The sequence below is a fragment of the Phocoena phocoena genome, unplaced genomic scaffold (assembly GCF_963924675.1).
Source record: "Phocoena phocoena unplaced genomic scaffold, mPhoPho1.1 SCAFFOLD_227, whole genome shotgun sequence".
NCBI classification, from domain to species: Eukaryota; Metazoa; Chordata; class Mammalia; order Artiodactyla; family Phocoenidae; genus Phocoena; species Phocoena phocoena.
This window is the reverse complement of record NW_027077439.1, coordinates 73460-93479: the sequence shown is the minus strand read 5'-3', so window position 1 is coordinate 93479 and position 20020 is coordinate 73460. Positions and strand designations below refer to the sequence as shown.

The following is a 20020-nucleotide window of genomic DNA, read 5'->3' as shown; positions in this document are numbered from 1 at the left end:
CGGCCAGTGGGCTAGTGGTGAGTCAGCCGTTTTTAAGGGACATGGAGGAATTCTTCCAGGCCAAAGACCCCCCGGGACTTGCCAGTGACCGGGAGCCTGGAAAGGTAAGAGGAAGGCTGCCAGTGCTGCCAGATTTGCGGCTCCGGGAAATCTGTATGAAACGTTTTTGTTTTCCCTTGAAGGGGAATCAGTCTTTGACTATCGCCTGTGTGGGTCCGGGTGCTTCACTCACCAGGGCACCCCTTACCGTGTCCTCGCTTAAGCGGAAAAGGCGGCTCTGGGTTTTAGATCGTTGCTGTGCACTGGAAAGCAGCCTCCGCTTTCTGCAGAGCTTTGGGATAAAGAGCACAACTGTGCGCGGCAATTCACATAAAATGCGTTTCCCGTCATTGTTAACGAGGATTTTTCCTGGAGGGGATTTTGTCAAGTCGGACTCATTTGAGACTCGGGCGTGAGAGGAACTGGGGCCACGGGCATGTACCCGGGAAGGCCAAGGCGCCGAGGGAAGCGTCCCTGAGGCTCTCCTCTCCCCGGAGAAGCCACGCTGCCCATTCCAGAGGGACTGGGACCGTCCTTCTGATGATGGCAAATGCGCCTAGGCTCTTGCAAGATGCTTCAGGGGATGTAAAGTCGCCAGCAAGCATTATCCCAGGTAGCCGAGGAAGGTGGTGGCTGACACTGCTGGGAGCCGAAGCCAGCCGGGCCCGGGGCAGGCACGGAGGAATCGGGTACCCAGTGGGAAGGGGAGGGCAGGGACTCCGGGGAGAGGAGAGAGCAAGGGGCACAAAGGGACCTGACCCCGGGCCCAGCCCAGCTGTGCGGGATTCCTGGACCGGGTGCCTTAGCCGAGGCAAGTGGGTCTGGTGCTTTCTGGCTAGAACCACTGGGCTTTCAGGACTCTGCAGGGCTACCCTGGGCTGCCCATAGCAGGCCTGAGCTGAGCTGGACAAAACCGGACTGAACCGGGCTTTCTGAGCTGAGCTGGATTGGACTGAGCTGAGCCGGGTTTAGTGGGGCTGAGTGGGGCTGAACTGGGCTGAGCTGAGCTGGGCTGGGCTGTGCTGAGGTGGTCTGAACTGGACTGAGCTGGTCTGAGCTGGTCTGAGCTGGGCTGAGCTGAGGTGGATTGGACTGAGCTGAGCCTGGTTTAACGGGTGTGAGTGGGGCTGAGCTGGACTGAGCTGGGCTGAGCTGGGCTGAAATGGGCTGAGCTGGTCTGGACTGGGCTGAGCTGGTCTGGGCTGAGCTGAGCTGGGCTGAGCTGGGCTGAGCTGGGATGGGGTGGGCTGAGCTGGGATGGGCTGGATGGGCTGAGCTGGGCTGAGCTGGGCTGAGCCGGGCTGAGCTGGGCTGAGCCAAGCTGGGCTGAGCTGGGCTGGGCTGGGCTGAGCTGGGCTGGGCTGAGCTGGGCTGAGCTGGGCTGAGCTGGGCTGGGCTGAGCTGGGCTGAGCTGGGCTGGGCTGGGCTGGGCTGGGCTGTGCCGGGCTGAGCCGGGCTGAGCTGGGCTGGGCTGGGCTGGGCTGGGCTGGGCTGGACTGTGCCGGGCTCAGCCGGGCTGAGCCGGGCTGAGCCAGGCTGAGCCGAGCTGTGCTGAGCTGGGCTGAGCCGAGCTGTGCTGAGCTGGGCTGAGCTGGGCTGAGCTGGGATGGGCTGGATGGGCTGAGCTGGGCTGAGCTGGGATGGGCTGGATGGGCTGAGCTGGGCTGAGCTGGGATGGGCTGGATGGGCTGAGCTGGGCTGAGCTGGGCTGGGCTGAGCTGGGCTGAGCTGAGCTGGGCTGAGCCGGGCTGAGCCGGGCTGAGCTGGGATGGGCTGGATGGGCTGAGCTGGGCTGAGCTGGGATGGGCTGGATGGGCTGAGCTGGGCTGAGCTGGGATGGTCTGGATGGGCTGAGCTGGGCTGAGCTGGGCTGTGCTGGGCTGAGCTGGGCTGGGCTGAGCTGGGCTGAGCTGGGCTGGGCTGAGCTGGGCTGAGCTGAGCTGGGCTGAGCCGGGCTGATCTGGGCTGAGCTGGGATGGGCTGGATGGGCTGAGCTGGGCTGAGCTGGGCTGTGCTGGGCTGAGCTGGGCTGGGCTGAGCTGGGCTGAGCTGGGCTGGGCTGAGCTGGGCTGAGCTGAGCTGGGCTGAGCCGGGCTGAGCTGGGCTGAGCTGGGATGGGCTGGATGGGCTGAGCTGGGCTGAGCTGGGATGGGCTGGATGGGCTGAGCTGGGCTGAGCTGGGATGGGCTGGATGGGCTGAGCTGGGCTGAGCTGGGATGGGCTGGATGGGCTGAGCTGGGCTGAGCTGGGCTGGGCTGAGCTGGGCTGAGCTGAGCTGGGCTGAGCCGGGCTGAGCCGGGCTGAGCTGGGATGGGCTGGATGGGCTGAGCTGGGCTGAGCTGGGATGGGCTGGATGGGCTGAGCTGGGCTGAGCTGGGATGGTCTGGATGGGCTGAGCTGGGCTGAGCTGGGCTGTGCTGGGCTGAGCTGGGCTGGGCTGAGCTGGGCTGAGCTGGGCTGGGCTGAGCTGGGCTGAGCTGAGCTGGGCTGAGCCGGGCTGATCTGGGCTGAGCTGGGATGGGCTGGATGGGCTGAGCTGGGCTGAGCTGGGCTGTGCTGGGCTGAGCTGGGCTGGGCTGAGCTGGGCTGAGCTGGGCTGGGCTGAGCTGGGCTGAGCTGAGCTGGGCTGAGCCGGGCTGAGCTGGGCTGAGCTGGGATGGGCTGGATGGGCTGAGCTGGGCTGAGCTGGGATGGGCTGGATGGGCTGAGCTGGGCTGAGCTGGGATGGTCTGGATGGGCTGAGCTGGGCTGAGCTGGGCTGTGCTGGGCTGAGCTGGGCTGGGCTGAGCTGGGCTGAGCCGGGCTGATCTGGGCTGAGCTGGGATGGGCTGGATGGGCTGAGCTGGGCTGAGCTGGGCTGTGCTGGGCTGAGCTGGGCTGGGCTGAGCTGGGCTGAGCTGGGCTGGGCTGAGCTGGGCTGAGCTGAGCTGGGCTGAGCCGGGCTGAGCTGGGCTGAGCTGGGATGGGCTGGATGGGCTGAGCTGGGCTGAGCTGGGATGGGCTGGATGGGCTGAGCTGGGCTGAGCTGGGCTGTGCTGGGCTGAGCTGGGCTGGGCTGAGCTGGGCTGAGCTGGGCTGGGCTGAGCTGGGCTGAGCTGAGCTGGGCTGAGCCGGGCTGAGCTGGGCTGAGCTGGGATGGGCTGGATGGGCTGAGCTGGGCTGAGCTGGGATGGGCTGGATGGGCTGAGTTGGGCTGAGCTGGGATGGGCTGGATGGGCTGAGCTGGGCTGAGCTGGGATGGGCTGGATGGGCTGAGCTGGGATGGGCTGGATGGGCTGAGCTGGGCTGAGCTGGGCTGGGCTGAGCTGGGCTGAGCTGGGCTGGGCTGAGCTGGGCTGAGCTGAGCTGGGCTGAGCCGGGCTGAGCTGGGCTGAGCTGGGATGGGCTGGATGGGCTGAGCTGGGCTGAGCTGGGATGGGCTGGATGGGCTGAGCTGGGCTGGGCTGAGCCGGGCTGGGCTGAGCTGGGCTGTGCTGGGCTGAGCTGGGCTGGGCTGAGCTGGGCTGAGCTGGGCTGGGCTGAGCTGGGCTGAGCTGAGCTGGGCTGCGCTGGGCTGGGCTAACCAAGGGGGACTGAGAAGGGTCCCGCAGAAGTGGACTGGCTGGGCTGGCTCGACTTGGACGAGCTGCTTTGGGAGGGTTTAACCTCAGCTGAGCCCTGGGAGTCACGCTGGGCCGTCCTGGCTGCTCTGGGCCGACCTCAGTGACCTGCTTGTGCTGAGGGTCGGTGGAGCTGAGTCTGCATCATCCTCACCGATGACCTTCAGACCCTCCCTCCGACCCCAGACCCCGAGGCTGGGCCCAGTGTGGCTGAGCCAGGGGCAGTGAGGCCGCGCCGGCTCCACTGTCCCAGAGGGAAGGCGGGGCCGCCCGGACCCCCGACCTACCGGCAGGGCACGAGAGACACTTCTCACGCCCCCTTTCTCTTTTGTCCTCTCTCTCGGGTCCTCAGGGAGCCCGTCTGCCCCGACTCTCTTCCCTCTGGTCTCCTGCGCGAACCCCCTGTCTGATGAGAACCCGTTGGCCCTGGGCTGCCTGGCCCGGGACTTCTTGCCCAGCTCCATCAGCTTCTCCTGGAGCTACAGTAACAGCACAGACATCAGCAGCCTGAACATCCACAGCTTCCCGGCCGTCCTGCGGGAGGGCAAGTACGTGGCCTCCTCCCAGGTGCTCCTGCCTTTCTCAAGCATCCCCCAGGGCTCCGAAGAGCACCTGCTGTGCAGAGTCAAGCACCCCAATGGCGACCCGTCCGTGCCAGTGCCTTTCCCAGGTGAGCCGGGCTCCTCCCGCAGCCGGGGGCGGGGTCAGGCCAGGCGCAGCTGATGCCTTGTCCTTCTCTGCAGAAGTGCTGAAACCTAAGGCACCCAACGTGGGCATCTTCGTGCCCCCCCGAGACGCTTTCTCCGGCAACCCCCAGCGCACGTCCAGGCTCATCTGCCAGGCCACTGACTTCAGCCCCAAGCAAATCTCCTTTTCCTGGTTTCGTGACGGAAAGCAGGTGGTGTCTGGCATCAGCCAAGGCCCAGTGGAGACTGTAAAGTCCTCGTCCGTGACCTTCAGGACCTACAGCATGCTGACAATCACGGAGAGCCAGTGGCTCAGCCAGAGCGTGTTCACCTGTGAGGTGGAACACAAAACGGGGACCTTCCAGAAGAACGTGTCCTCTGTGTGCGGCACCCGTGAGTGCAGCCCCCGGGCTGGGTGGGGACCCTCACACAGGCCTGCATACACCGCTCCCGACGTGCCAGCAGCGTCCTGAGCCTTGGCTTCCCAGAGCGGCCCAGGGCAGGGAGGGGCTGTGTTCGGGGCAGCTGGGGGCCCACCGTCCCCCTGCAGCGGGACCCTGGGTTCACGAGGGATGCAGCCAACTCGGCGCCTGCTCTTTGGGCTGCACTGTTCCTCTGCCTGATCTCACTCCAACCAACTCTCTTCCACCTCCAGTCCCGACCTCCCACATCAGGATCTTCACCATCCCCCCATCCTTCGCTGACATCTTCCTCACCAAGTCAGCCAAGCTTTCCTGCCTGGTCACAGACCTGACCACCTATGAGAGCCTGAGCATCTCCTGGACCCGCCAGAATGGCGAGGCCCTGCAGACCCACACCAACGTCTCCGAGAGCCACGCCAATGGCACATTCAGCGCCATGGGTGAGGCCTCTGTCTGCGTAGAGGAATGGGAGTCTGGAGAAAGGTTCACGTGCACGGTGACCCACACAGACCTGCCCTCGCCACTGAAGCGCGACATCTCCAGGCCCACAGGTGAGCCTGCGCTGGCCTCCTTCCCTCCGCCCCGGGCTCTCCCACGGTTTCTGGGGTCTGAGGACAACGAGGCGGGACCAGGAGAGCCCCTGCGCTCCCCGCCGTCCAGGATGGATCCCTCTCGCCCACAACCCGATCTCACCACCGTGTCTCCCCCCACAGAGGTCGCCAAGCACATGCCGTCCGTGTACGTGCTGCCACCAACGCGGGAACAGCTGAGCCTGCGGGAGTCCGCCTCCGTCACCTGCCTGGTGAAGGGCTTCTCGCCCGCGGATGTGTTCGTGCAGTGGCTGCAGAAGGGGCAGCCCATGTCCTCCGACAAGTACGTGACCAGTGCCCCGGCGCCCGAGCCCCAGGCCCCCGGCCTCTACTTCGTGTACAGCATCCTGACGGTGAGCGAAGAGGACTGGAACAGCGGGGAGACCTACACCTGCGTCGTGGGCCACGAGGCCCTGCCCCACATGGTGACCGAGAGGACCGTGGACAAGTCCACCGGTAAACCCACCCTGTACAACGTGTCACTGGTCATGTCCGACACGGCCAGCACCTGCTACTGACCACCCGGCCGCCCGCGCAGGCCGGGACCAGAGCCCCTGGGTGGCCGTCGCTGTGTGTGTGCCTGCGTGTGTGCTAACTAACCGTGTCAGTGGGTGAGATGTCGCCTTTTATAAAAATTAGAAATAAAAGATCCGTTCAAAAGACGCTGGCTGTGAGTGAGCAGTGCTCTCCCCGCGGGGGCCATGGCTGTGCTGCCCCCGCCCAGCAGACCGCCCTCGGCCCCGCCTCCACACAGGCTTCCGACCCCCCCTGGAAGCCCTGGTGCCCCTTGCGGAATGCTCACCGCAAGCCAAGCCTATACTCACTGCTCCTCTAGCTGCTTCTACAGCCACACCGGGGGCACACGGGTGTGCAACACATGCACGCGCATGCACGCACACAGCCACATGCAGAGACACACGCGCATGTGACACAGACACATAGGTGATGGACATGGGCACACACACACATGCACACGTGGACACACACAGGTACACAGGTACACACACACTATGCACACGTGGACACACAGACACACACAGGTACACAGGTACACACACACTCACACATGCACGCACATAGGCACGTGCACATGGGCGCTCACACAGACACACCTGCATGCTCGTGGACAAGTCGTGGGCATGCAGACACGCTGAGACATGCACACACAGACACATGGACACACACACACCGATGGACTCATGCTCGTGCACACTCACGAACCACGGCACACGCACAGGCTTGCACACACGGACACAGATGCCGACCCTCGCACAGCCATCACCACTCGGTGCCTTTTGGCAGACGCGCCCGCCCCCTCCGGCGGTGTTCCCCTGCACCACTCTGGCTGCCGGGCGTCGCGCCCAAGCTCTGCTTGTCCTTCTGTCTCAGCTTGGGGATGTGCCCACGGGCTGGCCCATCCTGGACTCCTGCCATGGCCACCGTCCCCAGCCCCAGGGTAGCGGGCTCTGAGGCCCACCATGGCCCGGCCAGCTGCAGTTCCTCAGGATGGCGTGGGCCCATGCCCCGGAGGGGTGCCTCTCCCGGTCCAGGCCCTTGTGAGGGCGGCAGCGCCCCCATCCCCTCCCCCTGTGAAGAGGCAGCGAGAGGCTGTCCCAGGAGGGGCCTCCTTGGAGTAGGAAGCTGCAGGGGCCCTGTCTGCAAACACTGGCCTGGAAATGGTGGGCACAGAGCCGGGTGGGCAGGGAGGGAAGCGGGGGCCGAGCAGGTCTCCTGGGTCCAGCACACCACCGCCCCTCCAGGCCGCCTCCCGACCCTCCCGGGCTCCTGGCCCTTTAGGGGCCTGAGCCCCAGATGACCCCAGGGTCTCTCAGTGCGGGGGCTGCAGACCCCACAGAATGTCCTCCGCCTGTCGTCCTAATGTCTCCCTCCCTGGGGGCTCAGGGTCTGTCTGGCCCCTTGGCCCCCCAGCCTTGAGTGCTGGTGGGGCAGACAAGCCAGCCAGCGCCCCACACGGCCTCCCCCGTGTGCCATTGGCCCCAAGAAGGAGAGGGAGGGAGGCTGGAAGGACAGGCCCCTCGGCACAGACAGCCATCTGCCCCCGGGGCTGGTCCTCACTGGCCGCGGGGCCCACCCCAAACCGCAGGGGACAGGAGGCCCACCCCCTGCCTCTCAGCCCCAAGTGGCCCTACGACCTCCAGGGGAGTCCAGGACACCAGGGGCCACTCCACTGGCCCTGGCACAGGCCGCACCCCGTGCGTACTGTGCTGCTCGGTCTTGCTCTCTGCCACCCCAGGTCTCCTGGGACAAGGTGCTTGGGGTCGCCTCTCTGCTCAGCTTGGGCCACACCCTGCACCTGCCCGCCCGGATCGGGTGGTCAGTGGCCTGCCGTGCCTGCCCGAGACCCCGCCTGGCAAGCCCGGGAGCTCCCAGCCCCACAGCAGGGCTGGCGCGGAAGTGCACGTGCCCTCCCGCCCGCCGGCCTGCTTCTGCCGTGCCCCCAGCGCTCCCGGTGGCCGCATGGTCGAGGGGCAGACAGGGTGGGCCCTGCGGGCGCCACGGCCAAGCTGACCCACTGTGCCGTGTCTCCTGCAGAGGGCGAAGTGAGCGCCGAGGAAGAAGGCTTCGAGAACCTCAACACCATGGCCTCCACCTTCATCGTCCTCTTCCTCCTGGGCCTCTTCTACAGCACCACGGTCACCCTGTTCAAGGTGGGCTGCCTGGCCGTGAAGAGCGGGTGGCACACGACCCCCGGGGACCCCCACCCCCACTCACGTGGTCTCTGTCGCCTGCAGGTGAAGTGACGGCCAGCCAAGGACATGGGGGACCAGAGACGGAACGAGAGGGGAGCCGCCTTGGGGCCAGGGGGTCTGTGTGGCTTGTCCACTTGTACTGAAATCTTCCCCGTGTCCCTCTCCAGCTTCGAGCTCTAAGAAACCAGCTTCTCCCGATGTGGCCAAATGCCGTGGCCAAGCATGGAGCCCACAGCCGTGGGCTCCGCCCGGCCCTGCTTTGCAATGTCTCGCTTGTGGCCTTGAAATAAATGTGTACATTTTATCTTGTGATACTGCTTCCTTGTGAAGGGTTTTTCTCAAGCCACACTCCTGTGTGCTGTGTATCTCGAGAGCTGACCCCAATTCCAAAGGACTCTTTGGAAAGGGCCGTGCGTCTCCTCCCAGGCCCATAGGGGACGTGCCAGGCTGGGTCTCAGGGCTGGTCCAGAGGAAGAAAGACAGCTGAGCTGGAGAGGACCCCCGGCCTGGTCTCCCAGCGCAGCCTGAGCTGGGACCCCTGTGTGCGTCAGCGGGGACGCCGCTACGAGCCCCGCATGAGGCCTTGTCACTCTGTCTCTGTTCCTAGCAAGCCCAACCACAGGAGGGCTTGTCCGACCTTGGGAGTGCCTGGTGTGTGCGGGTGGGACTCAGGAGGGGCACCCGGCACGTGTGCAGCCGCTGTGTGCCCTGCAGGAGCGCGGGCCCTCACCCACTGCCCAGCAGACAGTGATGGAGCTTGGAAGCGGGCACAGAGGTCTCGGGTGAAACAGCCGGGAGAGACACAGAGGAAAGGCCCAGAAAGGGGGACAGCTGGCAGGAGGTAGGGAAGCCAGGGATTAACACTCGGAGACGGGAGCTGAGCCAGGCGATGCAGAGAAGTCCGGGCCAGCTGTGGCAGCAGGCAGTGGGATAGGAGAGGAGGCACAGGGACCAGAGGAGGTGGCCCAGGTGAGGGTGGTCTGGGAGCCATCTCCCCTGGGAGGCAATTTCAGGGTGCTGGGGGCCCACAGGGGTGGCAGGGGCTTGAAGAGGCGACTGCCTAAGAGAGCTGGCAGTGGACGCGGGTCCCCAGAGAAACCCTTCCCCTGGCAGTGGGCTCCCGGTGCATATTTCTGATTAAACGGTGCCCTTTGCAGCCCACACTGTCAGGCTGTGGGACATTCAACGAGGGGTCCCACAGAGCACAGCCACCCCCAGTGGGAATGGGGGGATTCTTATGCAGGCCACGGGGCTGACAGCTCAGGACAGCACCTGTAGGAGTGTCTGAGGGCTGTCACAACAAAGAACCACAGGCCAGGCTTAAACAACACAAGTTCATTCTCTCACAGCCTAGAGGCTGGAAGTAAGATCAAGGTGCCGGCACGGCTGGTCCTTCCGAGGCTGTGAGAGGATCCGTTCAGTGCTCCTGGGGTTGCCAGCTCCTATTTCCTATTTGAACTATTTGGATCTATTTCAGTTTTAGCTTATCAACTGCTCGTTTATATTCATTTTCAAAGTAAATATTTAAGAAAGTAAATAGTCTTAGGTGCATTTTATCAGTGCATTCGTATAATGTTCTAATGGGGTATTCCTTCAAGGTAATTAATCCCAAACCGTCCTCCGATGCCCCGAAGCACTGTTTTCACTATGAGTGTGCCCACAGTCTGTAGCCGGTCGATTTTCTCTTCGTGACTAGGAAACACTCTGGTATTCTGATACGGTTGCCCTCCTTTCAGTATTTTTCAAGACCACTTTGCAGGTATCCAGCTCAGGACAGAGTTTAGGTGAAATGTGTGCATTCGTCATGAATTATTTCAGTTAACCATGTTGGTTGGTGGATTGAGGAGACGCAGGCGGGTGTGAGTCCGGAAGGACTCAGGACGCTTTGGAAGGGCCGTCTCTGTTCTGAGTCATCGGCCCAGCCAGCATCTTAGTGGAAGGAGCTCCCGTGGAGGGTCCGAGAGCGGGTGCCTCCAGGCCCGCCGTGGCTGGGGGTCTCCTGGGACCGCCCGGAGCAGGGGATGGCAGTCCTGGCTTCTGCCGCCGGCCAGTGGGCTAGTGGTGAGTCAGCCGTTTTTAAGGGATTTGGAGGAATTCTTCCAGGCCAAAGACTCCCCGGGACTTGCCAGTGACCGGGAGCCTGGAAAGGTAAGAGGAAGGCTGCCAGCGCTGCCAGATTTGCGGCTCCGGGAAATCTGTATGAAACGTTTTTGTTTTCCCTTGAAGGGGAATCAGTCTTTGACTATCGCCTGTGTGGGTCCGGGTGCTTCACTCACCAGGGCACCCCTTACCGTGTCCTCGCTTAAGCGGGAAAGGCGGCTCTGGGTTTTAGATCGTTGCTGTGCACTGGAAAGCAGCCTCCGCTTTCTGCAGAGCTTTGGGATAAAGAGCACAACTGTGCGCGGCAATTCACATAAAATGCGTTTCCCGTCATTGTTAACGAGGATTTTTCCTGGAGGGGATTTTGTCAAGTCGGACTCATTTGAGACTCGGGCGTGAGAGGAACTGGGGCCACGGGCATGTACCCGGGAAGGCCAAGGCGCCGAGGGAAGCGTCCCTGAGGCTCTCCTCTCCCCGGAGAAGCCACGCTGCCCATTCCAGAGGGACTGGGACCGTCCTTCTGATGATGGCAAATGCGCCTAGGCTCTTGCAAGATGCTTCAGGGGATGTAAAGTCGCCAGCAAGCATTATCCCAGGTAGCCGAGGAAGGTGGTGGCTGACACTGCTGGGAGCCGAAGCCAGCCGGGCCCGGGGCAGGCACGGAGGAATCGGGTACCCAGTGGGAAGGGGAGGGCAGGGACTCCGGGGAGAGGAGAGAGCAAGGGGCACAAAGGGGCCTGACCCCGGGCCCAGCCCAGCTGTGCGGGATTCCTGGACCGGGTACCTTAGCCGAGGCAAGTGGGTCTGGTGCTTTCTGGCTAGAACCACTGGGCTTTCAGGACTCTGCAGGGCTACCCTGGGCTGCCCATAGCAGGCCTGAGCTGAGCTGGACAAAACCGGACTGAACCGGGCTTTCTGAGCTGAGCTGGATTGGACTGAGCTGAGCCGGGTTTAGTGGGGCTGAGTGGGGCTGAACTGGGCTGAGCTGAGCTGTGCTGGGCTGTGCTGAGGTGGTCTGAACTGGACTGAACTGGGCTGGGCTGAGCCGGGCTGAGCTGAGGTGGATTGGACTGAGCTGAGCCTGGTTTAACGGGTGTGAGTGGGGCTGAGCTGGGCCGAGCTGAACTGGGCTGAGCTGGGCTGAGCTGGTCTGGACTGGGCTGAGCTGGTCTGGGCCGAGCTGAGCTGGGCTGCGCTGGGCTGAGCTGGGCTGAGCTGGGCTGGGCTAACCAAGGGGGACTGAGAAGGGTCCCGCAGAAGTGGACTGGCTGGGCTGGCTCGACTTGGACGAGCTGCTTTGGGAGGGTTTAACCTCAGCTGAGCCCTGGGAGTCACGCTGGGCCGTCCTGGCTGCTCTGGGCCGACCTCAGTGACCTGCTTGTGCTGAGGGTCGGTGGAGCTGAGTCTGCATCATCCTCACCAATGACCTTCAGACCCTCCCTCCGACCCCAGACCCCGAGGCTGGGCCCAGTGTGGCTGAGCCAGGGGCAGTGAGGCCGCGCCGGCTCCACTGTCCCAGAGGGAAGGCGGGGCCGCCCGGACCCCCGACCTACCGGCAGGGCACGAGAGACACTTCTCACGCCCCCTTTCTCTTTTGTCTTCTCTCTCGGGTCCTCAGGGAGCCCGTCTGCCCCGACTCTCTTCCCTCTGGTCTCCTGCGCGAACCTCCTGTCTGATAAGAACCCGTTGGCCCTGGGCTGCCTGGCCCGGGACTTCTTGCCCAGCTCCATCAGCTTCTCCTGGAGCTACAGTAACAGCACCGACATCAGCAGCCTGAACATCCACAGCTTCCCGGCCGTCCTGCGGGAGGGCAAGTACGCGGCCTCCTCCCAGGTGCTCCTGCCTTTCTCAAGCATCCCCCAGGGCTCCGAAGAGCACCTGCTGTGCAGAGTCAAGCACCCCAACGGCGACCCGTCCGTGCAAGTGCCTGTCCGAGGTGAGCCGGGCTCCTCCCGCGGCCGGGGGCAGGGTCAGGCCAGGCGCGTCCCCACTACATCACCCTGCTCGCCCCCCACCCCCTGCCCTTCCTGTTCACCTTGCGACCCCTCCCCCGGTACACACTGCACTCTGACCCTCACCTGCTCACTGCTTCCCTGATTTCAGCATCGAAGCAGACTCCAAACCGCTTGGTGTCCTCTGTGGCGTCCCAGTCAAAGGACTTCACCCTAACCACTCCAAGGATCGCAGGTCAGCAGCCCCCGCTCACGCACACCCCCACCTGCCTGCCCGGCCTCCAGCTGCCTCCCTCTGGCAGCCCTCCATGACTTCTCCCATGAGTCCTTAAGTCACAGCCTGAGCCAGGAAGTCGGTACTGACCTGAGGGGCACCTACTGCAGAGGCCACCTCAGGTCCCCGTGTGGCCATCAGCCCCTCATGAATGTGGTCAGGTCACAACGTGAGGGGCACTGTGAGAGGGAGAGTCCACAGGCCAGCTCCAGGCTCACCTGGCCCAGCAGACCCGCTGACCGTGAGCTCGCTGTGGAGCCTCATGCGGGCACACGTTCCCAAGGCAGCCAGGAGTATGGAACTGAGCCCCGAGACCCTCACAGAAGCAGGGTGCCACCCACAGGGCCGGGGAGCCGTGGCAGCCGGCGAAAGCCGACCTCACCCCCAGTTCCACCTGGCTCCAGGCTCTCTGAGTGCTGGGAGCCCGGCTGGGGCCCAGGGTCACACCTCACCCTGTCTGCCACCCTGGGAAGCGTGTCCTCGCTCTGAGAAGGGCAGAAACCACTGGAGGTGTGCTGGTCACACAGAGAATGGCAGCCCCCTCGCCAGCCCTCTGGAGTGCTAGTGAAGCTCCAAGCAGAGGACAGCAGCCGCGACCCGCTGTGGCATCTCCGTGGGGGCCCTGCCCAGCTCATTGGTCAAGAAGCTCACACCCCAGGGCAGAATCTGCTCCCGCCGTGCGTGTCTCCCAGGCTCGGGGTGGCCTGGTTGGGCACACAGGGCGTGGGGAATCAGGAGATAGTTCAGTCCTCCAGATGAGAAGGTCACCGCGGCAGGGCTGTGCACATCCACAACCCTCCCAGCGTGTGTCAGCACTCAGCCCCAGCCGTGATTCCTGCAGCCGGACCATCCACCTGGCAGCCTTGGCAGGTAGAGGGCGGAGCTTCAAGAGGACAGGCTGGGCCCTCCTGTTCTGGGGCCGGACTGCCCTCCCATGGAAGATGACCCACCTGGGGCCTAAGGTGTGCTGACCGCACGAGCCAAGCCCTCCGAAAAGGGAGGGCCCCCTGACCCAGACGCTGCCCGGCTCTCGCACGGCCCACAGGCCAGATGCGGCCCAAAGCCTGATCTCTACAGCCTAGGACTGGCCTTTCCAGTTCTAGAGGGATGGACCAGGAGGAGGAGGGCAAGAGGACAGACAGAAACCCCGTGCAGCTGTAAAGCCTAAAGATATTTGCTCTCTGGCCCTTGACAGAAAAGTTGGCTGACCCCTGGGCTGTCGCAATTTATGGCCCAATAACTTACTGGTCACCATCACCCTAAACTGTCGAGGTGGCTGTCTTGGGGACGGTCCTTGAGCACTGAGCACAGGTACTCGTGACCAGCAGCAGACAGCCAGGGTCCCACCAGAGCCTGGAGGTGTACTCGGGGAGGGCTGATGGAGACGACCCCCAGAGGGCGGGAAGGGGGCCGGCAGTGCGGGCAGGCCACAGCGCCAGCCGTCTGTGGAGCTGGGAGGAGACCCTGACTCACCCCATTCCCGCACAGTGCTGTCCACCAGTCGCACCCAGACAGAAGCCCGGATGCCAGAAAATCCAAAGGACCCCTGCAGAGGTCAGTCCCTGGGGCAACCAAGTGTGGGGGGGGAGAAGGGTGGAGAACTTTCAGCGGCCGAGAGAGCCTGCCTGCAAGTGAGACCCCAGCCCGGCTGTGGGCAACGGGAGGTCACCGGCCCACTGCCCTTCTGAAAGCAGCAAGGGCCGGTGGCTCTGGGGAGAGGGCAGGCCTGGGGCTGGGCGGTGACTAAAGACACCAGGAGCCGCTGGCCACCCCTCGACCCCGCTCGCATCCACTGCGCCAGGGACCACCACGCACCCTCGCCAACCTGTCCCTGTCCCCTGCAGAGTGCCGGAACCACACCCAGCCCCCCAGGGTCTACCTGCTGCGCCCTCCCCTGCAGGGCCTGTGGCTCCAGGCTCAGGCCAACTTCACCTGCCTGGCGGTGGGAGGCGACCTGCAGGCGGCCCGCTTGTCCTGGGAGGTGGCTGGGCAGCCCCAGAGCGGGCACACGGAGGAGGAGCCCAAAGAGCACACCAACGGGTCCTGGAGCCAGAGCAGCCACCTGGCCCTGTCCAGGGCCTTGTGGGTCAATGGGACACCCGTCACCTGCACGCTGAGTGGCCCTGGCCTGCAGTCCCCGGTGACTCTGGTGGCACAGAAAGAACACGGTGAGGGCAGCTCCCAGGCCGGGGAGACAGGGCAGCCGCGGGCCCCCTGCGCCCCACACCACAGCCGGCAGCGCCCCTGGCCACCTCCTTCCACCAGGGGACCCCGGGGGGTGGGGCCCATCGTCCCCTGGCCGCCTGGCTTCTCCCGATGCCCCCGGCCCAAAGCGTGACCAGGCTTCTCGCTACAGAGGCCTTGGCGCCCAGCAAGCCTGCCGTCCGCGTCCTGACGGCGCCCAGTCCACTGCCTGCTGCCGAGGCAGCCACCTGGCTCCTGTGCGAGGTGTCCCACTTCTCACCGCTGGGCGTCCTCCTCGCCTGGCTGGAGGGGCAGCGCGAGGTGGACCCTTCTTGGTCCGCCACAGCGCGCCCCGCAGCCCAGCCTGGGAACTCCTCGTTCCGCACCTGGAGCGTCCTGCGCGTCCCCGCCTTCCCGGGCCGTGTGGCTGCCACCTACACCTGTGTGGTCAGACACGAGGCCTCCCGGACGCTGCTCAGCGCCAGCTGGAACCTGGACACTGGTGGTGAGTCACGCGGGCTGGGGGCTTCCATCCGAGCCGGTGGCAGACGCTGGGCCAGGGGCGGAGGGGCAGCCCTGGAGGAGCCGGGCAGCGGGGACCAGGCTGCTGCACGTCTGGAGTGCACGCCTCCCTGCCCTGGGGGCTCTGGGTGCCCTGGAAGCTGCCCCATCGGGCCCGGGCCCGTGTCCACACACCATGTGCTGGCCCACGAAGGGTGGGAGGTGGGCCCCCCCACCCCAGTCCCTGAGGAGCAGCCATCTCCCTCCAAGGTGCACCCGCCTCTGGGTGCAGAGCAGGGCCTCCCCTGGGCTGGGTGTGAGGGTGATCACCCCAGACAGCGGCCCCCCTGGGGGCATCCAAGCCTCCCTAGCCCCCAAGACCTCCGCCCATCCGGGAGCACGGTCAGCACCTGGGAAGCCAGATATGCCCGGAAGCGGGGGCTGGGTTAGGGCACCCAAGGGAGTCAGACCGGCACACACCCACGGCAGGCCCTGACCACACGCCACTCAGAGGAGAAGAGTGGACAGACAGCGCCAGAGAAGAGGCTGTGGTGGGGGCCCAGGGCTCACGCTCCCCTCTGGGGCATCCTGCCAGGCCCCCACTGCCGCCCCGTCAGAGGGCAGCACCCAGACCGGCGCCCCCTCCCTACCCAGCCCAGCCCCACGGGACAGTGGTGGGCACCCTGGGCCGGGCAGGCAGCAGCACACACAGCCCAGCTGGAGCTGTAGCAGGGGGCCCAGGCCCCAGGCCACCCGACGGGAGCCAGGCAGAGGAAGGTGTCGGCAGCTGGGGGGCCCGAGTCGGCAAGGCGAGGGGGACAGGAAGGCTCCTGCTCTACTGGGGTCGGGACCTTGCCTACGGCCCTGGCCCTCACCATGGGCACCCCTCGGAGTGGAGGAGACGCCCGGACAGCAGCCCTCACACAGACGGGCCTGGCAGCAGTGCCCCCGCTGGCCCTGCAGGGTCCCCCGGAGAGCGGCTGCACCCCCGGCCCGCCTACCTGTGCCCCAGCAGGTGTCCTCCTGAAGTGCCCGCCTGGGGCACAGCCCGATTCACAGCACTGCCCCTCCCCATCCAGGCGCCGTCTGTGCTGGGCCACCTGTCACGGCTCACGCCCCTCGGGCCTGTCTGCTCCTGGGTCACTGAAATGGCCTCCTGCCCCTGCCCCTCTCTCTTCCCCTGGGCAGACGGGCCCCCAGGCACAGCGCAGGCTCTCCGTGGTCTCGTGTCCCAGGAGACCCTGGACCGGCCACCTTCAGAGCCTTGACCCACACCTCCCACAGGGGCCAGAAATATGTCCACCCGCCAGGGCCACACACTCTGGAGACAGGGTGGGTGGCAGAGGCGGCAGGAGGCCTGGTCAGTCCGCAGGGCCCCCTGGGAGTGAGGGGAAGAAAGGCCTCGTCCAGGAGGCCGCAGCCCGCACCATCCCACCCCGGGTCCGAGACGGCAGGCAGCTGGGCCTTCCCTGCCCCGACCCCTCCTCCCGACCAGTGGAGGGCAGCCAGGACGGCTTCCTGCTTAAGGCAGCCTCGGCCGCCTCTCCTCAGCCCCTGCACAGCTTGGATTGCAGCCTCTCTCTTCGCTGGGCCAGCTGCATGCCCCCCGAGTTGTGGCTTGCTGCCTCGACGGGTCCTGCTGCTTTCCTCCAAGGACCGCCAGGGTCCCCCCGGTCCTCCATCCGTAGGCCACGCCATGCCCCTACGCTCTAGGGTCAGCCCACCTCCGTCCGCCTCTCCCCAAAGGAGGGGAGGCTTGCAGCATGCTCAGCATAGGCCAGCACCTGTGGTCCTCGTTATTGTTACAAAACGGCAGCTGGAACGCTGCCTCCCACGGGGTGCCTCGCCTCTCCCTCCTGGCCTGCTCTGCGGCCCCAGCACTCCTCAGCCATGCGTCCCATCCGCCAAAGTGAAGCCAAGGGACCTCGGCCCTCTGCCACCCTCGCAGCCAGGCAGCCCCCCAACTCCTGAATACCTCGAGTCCTCACGCCTCTCTCTGTTGACCCCACCCCAGACCTCCGCGCTCCCTGCTGGTCTCGCTGCCAGCGTCGCCCCCTCCACAGCCCATCCTTCACTCAGCAGCCAAGGTGACCTTTAAACATCCATCGAGGTTCTGCTTCCGCTTAGGATGTAGAAGCTAGTGAGATGGTCACTCATGCGGTAACAGGACAACATCGAATAGACAGTAAAAATCAGGTTTATTTAAAGCCTCTGAAGAGCTGAGGACTCAGTGTCCAACTGACCTAGATCCCTAGGCCAGAAGAGGCTGTTGGCCACTTTATCCTCATCCCAGACAGGTGGACAGAGAGGCCTGGGCATCCATGAGAGGAGAGGGACGCGAGGGAATCTGCCGAGATGTAGCGTCTGTGTGGGCTGGCCTGGGGAGTGGGAATACAGATGAGCCCCAGACAAATCCCCCCCACCCGCTGATCCCCCCACCCAGGACTTCTGCTGAGTGAGCAGTGTCTGGGAGCAGAGCAAGGCAAGAGATCTCCAGCCTTGGACGAGGCTTAGATCCCAAAGCCCCACTGGAGGGACCTGACCCCACCCAAACATTCAGACCCAGGAGCCAACGATCCTGCTACCCAGCCCAGCTCAACTCCTGGTGAAAACAATGAGCCCCTCATCCTCCCTTCCCAACAGAGGAGAGTGTGCGCCCACTTCATGGAAAATACACATGTATCATCTACTTCAGGCTCACTGTCTGTCTGTGCACAATGTCCAACATGCAATCAAAATCTCCTAGGCATGCAAATGAGCGAAAACCTTCACCCGTAATCAAGATTTTAAACTAGCAAATAGAATTAGACCCACAGGTGACCCAGATGTGGGAACTGAAAGCAATGCCAATCATGTCACCCCTCGGCTTAAGCTCTTTTCATGGCTTCTTTTGCCCTAAGGAAAACTTCCAGATCCTGTCCCTGTCAGGACAGGACAGAAACCCTGTCCCAGGGTTTCTCAGACTGTGCCCCATGGGCTGCCCGCTGACACATTCCTGCCCCGCTCCAGAGGGGTGAATGGGCATGACCTCTCTCACCTGCAATTCTTCCCAAGGCTGCTTCCCCCACCCTAAATCTTTCCCACCTTCCCATCCCGCCAACTTCTGCTTATTCACACGAGCTCTCTTGTGTAACTGAGAAGACATTCCTGACCCCAGGGCTGGGTCATGGGGCATCTGGTACACCTGGCCTTTAACTGGATGGAGCAGGTCCATGGGAACCTGTCGTCATGTTTACCCATCTCACTGACCCCCGGCCTGCTCACCCCTGCGTTCCATGTGTGTAGAACAGGCTCCTTCAAGTTTTCTGTGGCAAAGGGCTGCTGCCTTTTAAATTTTTTCCAATGAATCATGGACCAATACCTTTGCAGAATACAATATGAACTAATTACTAGAAATCTGAGACAAACAGAAACCCAAATGTGCTGATTTTTTATTATTAGATTCAACAGACTGCTATAAAAATTTCCAATGTACACAATTTCCGTACCTATTTCCTGTGCCCTGTGACCAGTGGTTCCTGGCCAGTACCACGTACAGACCCCACTTCCGGTAACTCTGGTCAAGCACGAGGAAGACCCTCAATAAACATTCATGGAATGAACGACTAGGAAAGTCCGGGGCATGAGACGGGTCCCAGGACCCAGTACTTCCTACCTGCCCCCGGGCTCTCCCTCCGGACTTTGGGGCGCTTTCTGCACAAGTGTGTTGACCTGGGCTTGGACGCTAGCAAGTCCCTCTCATCCTGCCTTGCACGCCAACCACTCCAACTCCAGCAGGAATGACTTTTTGATATTCAAACTTGGCCTTCACATGCCCTTGCTTAAAGCCCTTTGTTCTCAGGATAAAGTCACCAGCAGGGCCCGACCCCAGCCCCACTCTGGCCTCCTTTCCCGCCGCTTGGCCCCAGGTCCCCACTGCAGGCACACGGAGCTCCCGTCCGCTTTTCCGGGACAGGCTCTCTTGAGACAGGGCACTCGTCACGCTGTTCCTCCTGCTTGGACGCTGTTCCCAGCTCTCTCTGCCTGGCTGGCACCATCTTATCTTTCACCCTGTCACAGAGCTGCCACTTCTGAGGGAGGCTCTCGCGGTCCAGCCTGGCCGGGCCGGGCCCCCTGTGTCCACATCAGTGTCAGTGCTCCCCACTCCCTGCGCCCAGTCACGCTGGCATGAACTGAGCTGTGAGCCAGTTTGGTTCCAGACCGTCGGCCCCACCAGGCACAGTGACCCGGCGGGCTCTGAGGAGCGCCAGCAGCCAGCGCGGCCCAGCAGGGAGCAGGCCGTTTGCATGTGCGCGTTGGGGTCCCACCGTGTGCCGGCACTGGCGCGGTCTCAGAGGCACTGGCGCTTCCCCAGGTCTGACCACCCTGCCCCCGCGGAGCCAGGACGAGAGCGGTGACGACTACTCCGAGCTGGAGGACACGGGCCGCCTGTGGCTCACCTTCGTGGCCCTCTTCCTTGTCACTCTGCTCTACAGCGGCTTCGTCACCTTCATCAAGGTAGGGTGGCCCAGGCAGCCGGCGCCCTGTGAGCAGGGAGCCCGGCAGGGCAGCTCCCCTCCCTCCACCCACAGCCCTAGCATAGGACAGGCATTTGGACCTGCGCTCGTGGGGGTCAGGGAGGTGGGGTCCCTGACTCAGCTGGGCGGGGGGGCCCTGACCTGGGGGCCTGCACCCTGTCCTCTGGGACCCCACCGCCTTCCTGACCCTGGGGCTCTTGCTACAGGTGAAGTAGTCCCAGAGAGCTGGTGCCGGCACTGCAGCGGGGGAAGCTTGGCCTCCACGCCGCCCACTGCTGCCAGAGGGCAGGACTCCACCCTGTGCACAGAGGCCTCCAGCCCCACCCCTGACCCCACTCACCCTCCTCTGCCCACGGCAGAGCCCAGCCCCCGACACAGAGAGGAGGGCATCACGGTACAGGGAGGTGGGTGGCTCCCCCAGCTGGCCCTGAGCCAGCGGTCCTGA

The 20020-nt window shown here is 64.0% G+C and overlaps 2 gene segments (V, D, J or C); both read left to right on the top strand.

The window, feature by feature from the left end:
• Window positions 1–8256, top strand: part of LOC136143277 (immunoglobulin heavy constant mu-like) — an 84773-nt gene extending 76517 nt beyond the window's left edge. Inside the window, 6 exon segments of the C gene segment in view lie at window positions 3991–4317; window positions 4385–4717; window positions 4980–5297; window positions 5460–5792; window positions 7890–8005; window positions 8090–8256. Of these exon segments, the coding sequence occupies window positions 3991–4317; window positions 4385–4717; window positions 4980–5297; window positions 5460–5792; window positions 7890–8005; window positions 8090–8098 (1436 nt within the window).
• On the top strand, window positions 8114–17572 carry LOC136143281 (immunoglobulin heavy constant delta-like). The segment is given in 7 exon segments: window positions 8114–8162; window positions 8762–8888; window positions 11707–12083; window positions 12251–12334; window positions 14218–14541; window positions 14730–15059; window positions 17502–17572. Coding segments are annotated over 7 exon segments (1362 nt in total).
• Window positions 17573–20020: the final 2448 nt, after the last annotated feature.